Source organism: Gekko japonicus, unplaced genomic scaffold (genome assembly GCF_001447785.1).
Source record: "Gekko japonicus isolate JY-2015 unplaced genomic scaffold, Gekko_japonicus_V1.1 scaffold414, whole genome shotgun sequence".
Lineage (NCBI taxonomy): Eukaryota > Metazoa > Chordata > Lepidosauria > Squamata > Gekkonidae > Gekko > Gekko japonicus.
The window spans coordinates 930,998-939,461 of NW_015162491.1; the positions used below are offsets into that span (position 1 = coordinate 930,998).

Consider the following 8,464-nt stretch of genomic DNA (forward strand, 5'->3'; position numbering starts at 1 on the left):
AGGCCTGTGGCTCAACAGAAAGTGCATGATGCTACAGTATTTAACTGCTTGGACAGGAGACCACTAGGAGACACATGGAAATCTCCCTGAAAGAAAAGCAGGATATAAGTATAATCTATACAAATACAGCAGTTCCCAAAAGCTACCAAAGTAGGAATTTCTTAGGATATACTGGTATGTAGTAAAGAGTTACCAAGAAGTAAAAGATAGGACTGATGCCAACAGCAAGAGGGAAACAAGCCAAGAGACACTTTGTAATAGAGTTTGAAATAAAATGTATATTTGAATTCATTATGTATAAGCTACATGGTTTGATGCTGTATGATTCACAATAGGGTTCACAATTTTTTTAAATTAAATTAAAAAAAATTGTGAACCATAATAATTTATCTTATGATTGTGATTTTTTTTAGTGTAACATATTGTTTGATACATTTATACATTATGGTTCATCAATTCAACAGTAGGCGAGTTCAAAGCCAGGAAGAATTTAGCCATTTTTATGAAGGTCACATCCAAACAGCCTACAAGGCTTCTTGTTAACCTGCTTTTCCTTATTGTGTCTGGTTCTCCCACGGGCAAATAACTTCTTTTGCTGACTCCTTGGAAGCCCAGTGGCTGTTCTCCTCTTCTTCCTCAGAGTCTATGGGGTAGATTTTGCTCTCCAAAGGGATGTCTACTTTTATCCGGAAGAAGCTGGGGTGCAAAAAGAAAACATCACTCATGGAGGTATCTTCCAGAATGCTTTCTAAGACTACAAAGAGTAGACAAGGTAGAGTTTGGCCTTGCTGTTGGGAAGCCATTGAAATGTAGTCATCTTCAGTACACCAATCTATTAGCTCCCAACTCCTACAGTTAATTTTTTTCTGGGCCAACTTGAAGGGCAATGGCTTGCATTTTGATCCTATAGGTATTATTTATTTTATTTAAAAGATTTCTATGACATCTTTCCACCCAATTCAGGGTTCCCAAGGCAGTGAACATTAAAATAGGAGCACACTTCAAACACTGAAATGCATTTAAAATATAAATGTATATAAAGTATTCAAAAAACAAATAAAACATATAAATACATAGTTGAAAGTCCTCCTGGTGTCAATGTGGCTTTGAAGAGCCAGACTAGCAGGCTGAGAGAACTAAATTCAAATCCCCACTGAGTCATCACACTTGCTAAATGACCTTGGGCCAGCCCAGTCTCATCTACTTTACAAGGTTGTTACGACAAAATAGGGAAGGGAGAACCAGGTATTCCACCCTGAATTCCTCGGAAGAAGGCCAGCATAAAAATGCACAAAATACATTTGGGATTCAGGTATTGGTGACTTTAGCATAAACAAACTGTATATCCTCAGGTGCTTCATCAATATCGAGACTCAGCACTTCTGTAAATCAACAAAAGCAGCAAATGTGCATGGAGCACTGAGGGGCCTGAGTGGAACAAGGTCAGGCAGAGGGTTTGGGCAAGGAGGTTATGGAGCACACATAATTGTGGCTATGACAAAGAGGAAGCAAGCTGTTGTCATCCATTCCTTCTTCCACTCCTTAGGTTAGATCTAACAGTAGATCCCATGGAAGGGGGATGATCTCTGCTGATTCTCATCTTCCACTATAGACCTTTGTGGGGGGGGGGATCCTCTGTGGGGAGATCCTCTGTCCCACAGGACCAGAAATTCAGGGGCATCTCAGGCTGTTCCACTGATTGGAACCCCTTCTATCAGTGGAAATTACCACCAGACCCAAGACTGATGTGCTTCTTTGTATGTTATCTTTCTGTTTCCTTTGCCCAGTGGTAAAATTCAAAGCAGGGACTCCCAGATCTGTAGTAGCCACTGTAATATTCTACCCTGCACATCATTTCCTTTCTTCATGGTTAAGCAAATAATACATACATGTTGTTATATTCCCTTTCGGGAACCCTTCTTTGGTGTCCTGAAAAGCCTTCAGTGCCTGCTTAATATTGCAAAACCCAGCTACTCGGGGACAAACAGCATATGATGATGGAATTCCATCACTGGAATTCCCAGCATGTCTTTTAATTATAAAATCCAGCACAGGAGGAGGGGCTGGTATAGACTGGGTCTGCAATGTGAGTGAGGGGGGACATTAACTCTTCTACCGACACCATTTCCCCACTTGAAGTCTTTTACTTATATGCATGACATTTTAATCCTGACTTCCCTCCAAGGATCTGAGGGCACAAATGTCGTTCCTTCCCCCCATTTGACCCCAAAAGCATTCCTGTGAGGTACATTAGGCTGAGAGAGGGGAGTTAGAACCCAGGTCTCCCCAGTCCTACTCTGACATGCTTACTATTGGTGGTGGAAAGTACCATCAAGTCACAACTGACTTATGGTGGCTTTGTAGGGTTTTGAAGGCAAGAGACATCCAGAGGTGATTTGCCATTGCCTACTTCTGGCTGCGGTCACACGAGCGAGAAAATGCGGGCGGGAAGCAAGGCTGTTTTCCCCGGGCCAAAATTATGCGCATTTGTGCAATCAGACTTCCGCCCGCTCGCCCCGCAGTACCAGATAATAGTAGCCTTTCCCCGGTGGCTTTTTTCCACGCTCCTGCAGCACAACAAGACGCCCTGCCAATGACTCCGGGACGCTGGACAGATGTTTCTGTCTGATCGTGCCCCTTTACTCCGCGGGGGAATCGCACCGTTGCAGCCGCTTTTGGTACGTATGATCGCACCCTCTGGGTAGCAACCCTGCACTTCCCTGGTGGTTTCCCACTCAAGTACTAACCAGGGGTGATATATGCATAGCTTCCGTGTTCTGATGAGATTGGGCTAACCTGGACCATCCGGGTCAGGGCAAGCATAATATAGATACGACTAAAAGCAGCCTGGCTGGGAGGCCATTTTTTCAGGGAACTAATGTGTGGGGAGACAGGGACCATAGTAGCCCTGCACCATAGCCCTACTCCATTCCCCACCACCACCACCACCACAGCTGCTGTTTAAGATCCAAAAGGCATATCTGGAGCTCTAGTTCCTGGTCCCTCACTGGCAGCCTTTCATGCCCCGCCAGGCAGCAAACAGAAAATACCAAAAGCCACTCATTGAAATGATGATTGTGCAGCTAGTGTTCTTCAGTTAGGCAATGCCAGTCTCCCCCCCCCCGCATTGTTCCCCCATCATCATGCATTATAATGACTCTTCTGTAGCATTTATGTGTGTGATCACACTTTAAAAGAATAATGCAAAATATAGGAGTTCTGTTGCAATTATGTGGCATGAGCGCTGTAATAATTCCATCCATCCATCCATCCATCCATCTAGTATAACAGGAACCCAGTAATCTTTCTGTTTCAAGGACATTGACATCAATTAGCAGAATAACTCCCCCCCCCCAATTTAGCTTGTTCATGAATTAGTCTGGAGAAAAATGTCCACATATCTGGGATCTCTGAAATTGTTCATCCTTAGACTGGTTTAGGAAAGCTGTCCTCTTGAGTCTGCAAAAACTAAAAAAAACAGAGGAAAAATCCTTTTTGAAATGACTAACGTCGTCAAAGAACTGTGAACAGCTTCCAATTCCTAACCTCACAGTTCTTTGACGAAGTTAGTCATTTCAAAAAGGATTTTTCCTCTGTTTACAAAAACACTGTAGATCAATATAGAATGTGTTTCTTCATATGAGATGATTATGAAATTCCCTTTAAGCTACAATATATATTATTATTGCAGCCATGACAAACATAATTGTATTTGAACATATTATTCTTATCAAATATGATCATATATATAAATCTGGTTTAGATATATGTTTGTGGTAGGGTGTTTCAGCATCTGTTGTTTTGATTTTGTACCTTGTGATAAGTGCCACCAAGCTGCAGCTGACTAATGGCGACCTTGTACAGTTTTCAAGGCAAGAGACTAGCAGAGCTGACCCTGCTTATCTTCTGAGATCTAATGAGGTCATGCTAGCCTGGGCCATCCAGGTCTAGGTATTTTTTTCCATAGCATTGCCATATTCAATAAGGGACAAGGCACCCAGACCTTTAACAGCTGTTGGTGAGCACATTCTGAATTCCCTCATCTAAGTCATTTTAAACATCACTGGGCCCAAAACTCTGAGGCACTGACTTGTCACCTCCCTCCAGGTTGATGGGAAACCATGAAGTATCACTCTTTGGGTATAATCTACCAACCAGGTCTTAATCCACCTAACAGCAATGGGGCCTAGTCCATATCTCACCAACTTTCCAACAAGAGCATCATGGGGTACCATGTCAAAACTTTAATAAAATCCAAATAGACCACATCCCCAGCAATCCCCTGATCCACCAGACTAGTAATTCCATCAAAGGGCTTTTCCACACATGTGACCTACTCCTGGTTTTGTTGGTAATTGATCCACAAGCATTGGTTTGGTTTGAGCACTGATCTACCGTATGTCTGCCCTCCCGCTGCATTTTCACGCTTGTGGAGTCAGTTTATTTCCACACAAGCTTTAATTAAGGAGGGGTTTCAAGGCAGTGTGCTGTCATCATCAGAGGTGTCACAACACTCCTTTTTTTGGCATATGTTTACGTTGATATGTTGATATTATGTGTGAGGCCCCACTTTCTCGCCCTGGGTAACACTGTGTTTTGCCATCTCGCTCGCCATTTGGAGTGACGTTTCCCAAGCTGGATGTTCTGGGCCCATCACAGCAGGTTTGCCCCTGACCCTGGATATTGGCTGCATTTTTAAAAAAATGCACTAAAATATTGATATATTGATGTAGCATTGTAATGATAGGTTAAGCAGGTTCCCTGAATTCCCAGCTTTCTTTTTTTTTAAAAAAAAGTAATGTTCTACCTCATTCCTTCATGAAGATTTAAGGGAACATACATATTTCTGTAAGGGCTAGAGATTTACTTTTTAAAAATGAAAGCTGGGAATTTTAGTGTCTTTTTAAAAACAGGGATGAAACCACTTGTCTTTAGGGCAGGGGGAAGAAAGGCAGTAGCTTGATGATAATAACAGTCCAATAATTGAAAAGTGGGCTGGAGGTGGGTTGAAAACTGACAGAAACATTACACACAAGGAAAAAGCTGACTCAAATCAGCTTCCAGAAAAAGATCAGGACAAAAGTGGTCTCAAAAGAAAAAAGAAAAAAAAGTAAAAACATTAAAAGAAGCTAAAACTAAAGGCATGTGGAAATCATGGGATAAACCCAAGCAGTATGGGGCCAGAACTGACATTTTAAAAAAAATGTGGAAAAGCCCCCAAAAGAGATCATTCTGGTCTGACATGACTTATTCCTAAGAAAGCCATGCTGAGATTTAACAATCACACTGTGATGTTCACAAACAGACCTCTTACAAACCTTTTCTAAAATCTTTCCTGGAATCAATATCAAACTAACTGTCCAACAATGTTCTGGATCATCTCTTTTCCCTTTCTTAACAATAGGTACAACTCCCCCCTCAGTCCCCCAGTATCTCCCTCATCCTCCAAATATTTCAAAGATTAAAGAAATAAGTTTTCACAATATGGTGATGCATTCATGGGGAAAGAGGCACCTTCTGAATTTTTTCCTGCTACATGACAACAGGTGCCTTGTCTGAGAATTAGTTAGTTTTCAAGACTGAAGCCAAGACAGAGACCATCTTGCAGGAATCTTCTAGTATGTTCCAGCTGAAGTTACACAGTTCCCTACATTAACTCCATTGTTCTACACTGTTCTTTGATTTACTGCAGGTGTTGGTCACCTCTCACACTTCCAAATATTTGAACCCATCTGGACACTAGCAGATACTCGAAGCCATTTGTTAATTGGGCTCATTCAGTTCCTCTGTGGATTTGGTATTATGTGAGGAAGGAATTTGCTCTCACCTGGAAGATTCCATGGACACTGTCCAGTGGTTGGTTGAGGAGGTCAGGAAGCTATGGCCTGCAGTTTTCTATAAAAGTAGTTAGTGAGGATAAGTGCTGTCTTTTCTCTTTTGCTTTTCCCTTTCAATTCCATGCCTCAGTGCTGCCAAGATGATATTTGTATAATGCTCACTTCTAGAACCAATTGCACTGTGTTAGGACTCCAGTAAGCGGTAGCTGGTTAGCTTTCTTGTTCTTCTGTGCATTTTTACTGCTGCTGAACTATATGCCTTGTTTTTAAAACTTTTTCTTTAGTTCCTTTTCTGTAGTTTAGCTCTATTTTGCTTTATTGTGTATGTGTTACTTTAGTTTCTTTTCTTTAGTTTAGCTCTATTTTGCTTTATTGTGTATGTGTTACTCAGGGAGTTTCTGAGACCAAACTGTTGCAATGCAGCCACTTCAGATGGCATTATTAAAGACTCTGTAATATGACTGCTTTGCTGGACTGTGACAAGTGTGTGCCAAGGCAATGGACAGAACTGTGTTCCCAAGAGAAGTGCCCTGTGCTGGACTATGGAATGTACACTTTGGCCAAAAGGAGCCTCGTGCCTAAGAAGCATGCCAAGCCAGATGTGGACCTGGGGATACAGAAGCCTTCTGCCCCTGCACCTCTGCATCCACCCCAAGCACCGGGATGCAGACTAGCAGCCCTGACCTCCATGCACACAGAGACAGCAGCAGATCAGAAAAGAAGCCATGCTCTGGTAAAGGTCAGATGTTCCTGAACAGAAGCTATGGGGGAACCTCACCTCCATCACGCAGCACCCCCCCTTATGTGTTAACTTCACCTGGAAAATCACACATTCCTCTCCCTCCTGTTGTTGTTCAGTTGCACAGTCGAGTCCGACTCTTTGCGACCCCATGGACCAGATCACGCCAGGCCTTCCTGTCTTCCACCGTCCTCTGAAGTTTGCTCAATTTCATGTTCGTTGCATCTATGACACTGTCTAACCATCTCATCCTTTGCCGTCCCCGTCTTCTTTGACCTTCCCTCCTGAGCCAACCTCAAACAAAAGGATGTGCCCAACTACAGACAACAGCAGCGATCCAGCCTTCCTGTTACCCATCCAGACAACACCACTGTCAAGTATCTGATAGTTAATCTGAAGCACTGGCCCTGCAATGTGATTGGTTCTCTTCATTCTCTCCTTTGTCTCACCCCTTTCCCCCAGAGGCATCATTCCCTGCCGACCCTTAATTTTCAGTTGCCCAACTATTAATCCCTTTATGCCCCAGCCAGAGTTTAAGTTTTTTCTAGTACTTCCTGGGGACCAGGTGACCACATGAGCCTTTGCCTCAGGTCACATTTTAGCTACATAAGCTGAGCTCTCCCTGAGTTTGCACCCTATGGTTCCATTCTTGGCTGGTTTGGAATCAGTCCACATGAGTTGCTGGTCAACTCATGCTCTCTTCCCCCTTAGCATGTTTTTATTTTTTGCTGCGTGATCCAAGCGTCTCATTGGAAAAGTAAAGTATTACCCTCCAACAATATTCCTGCTCATGCAAACGTCACTATCCTTTCAACTCTGTATTCCTAGTTCTGTATTGTGTGTGTGAATGTTTTATTGTTGTTTCTATTCTTGAAGAACATTTAGCAACACAGTCTCTGTGTCTATTCACAGGCTCTGGGAATTCTAACTCCCGTATACACAGGTTATGATCCCATATTTTATGCGTATTGTCATTTAATATTTATAATCCCCCAATCTTATTAATAACACTCAATGTGCTGTGGCGACCTCAGCAGGGTATAATGACACAGAGTCCACCATTTTCTCCAGAGGAACTGATCTGGATCGAGGCGGTGTGGTGGCACTGTTGTTGTTAGATCTGTCGGCCGCATTTGACACGGTCGAACACCAGTTGCTGACCCACCGTCTCACCAATATGGGGATACAGGGGCTCGCTCTTCAATGGCTTGTCTCTTTTCTCCAAGGTCGGGGACAGAGGGTGGTGATAGGGGAACAGCAGTCATGGGGCGGTGCTTTCCCCGATGTTGTTTAACATCTACATGTGCCCTCTCGCCCAGATTGCCAGGAGTTATGGGCTGGGTTGTCATCAATATGCAGATGACACCCAGCTCTATCTGATGTTGGGTGGCCGGTTGGGCTCCGACCCAGAAGATCTGAACCGGGCGCTACAGGCCGTGGCTGGGTGGCTCAAGCTGAGCCGGCTGAAACTAAACCCAGCAAAGACGGGGGTCTTGTGCCTGCGTCGACGCGGTTTGGGGTTGGGAATCCCTCTCCCGACCTTCGATGGGGCGCCGATGGTGCCAGCATTGGAGTTCGGGAGTTTGGGAGTGCTCCTGGATCCCTCCTTAACTATGGAGGCCCAGGTGGCAGCCACTGCCAGATCTGCATTTTACTATCTTAGGCAGGTTCGGCAGCTGGTTCCTTTCCTCAACCGCAGTGACCTGGCTACAGTGATCCATGTGACGGTCACCCCAAGGCTAGACTACTATAATGCTCTCTACATGGGGCTGCCTTTGTCGCAGATCCGGAAGCTGCAGCTAGTGCAGAATGCGGCAGCCAGGCTGTTGATGGGTCTCCCCAAGTGGGAGCACATTCAGCCTGGGCTGAAAGCGCTGCACTGGCTGCC

At 44.1% G+C, this 8,464-nt stretch overlaps 1 protein-coding gene across 1 annotated transcript in view; it reads right to left on the bottom strand.

Annotated features, from left to right (window-relative positions):
* Positions 1-554: 554 nt before the first annotated feature.
* RGS9 (regulator of G-protein signaling 9) overlaps positions 555-8,464 on the bottom strand; it is an 87,778-nt gene continuing 79,868 nt past the window's right edge. Inside the window, exon 19 of the mRNA XM_015406006.1 lies at positions 555-696. Coding sequence (XP_015261492.1) covers positions 555-696 — 142 coding nt within the window. The remainder of the gene's footprint in view (positions 697-8,464) is intronic.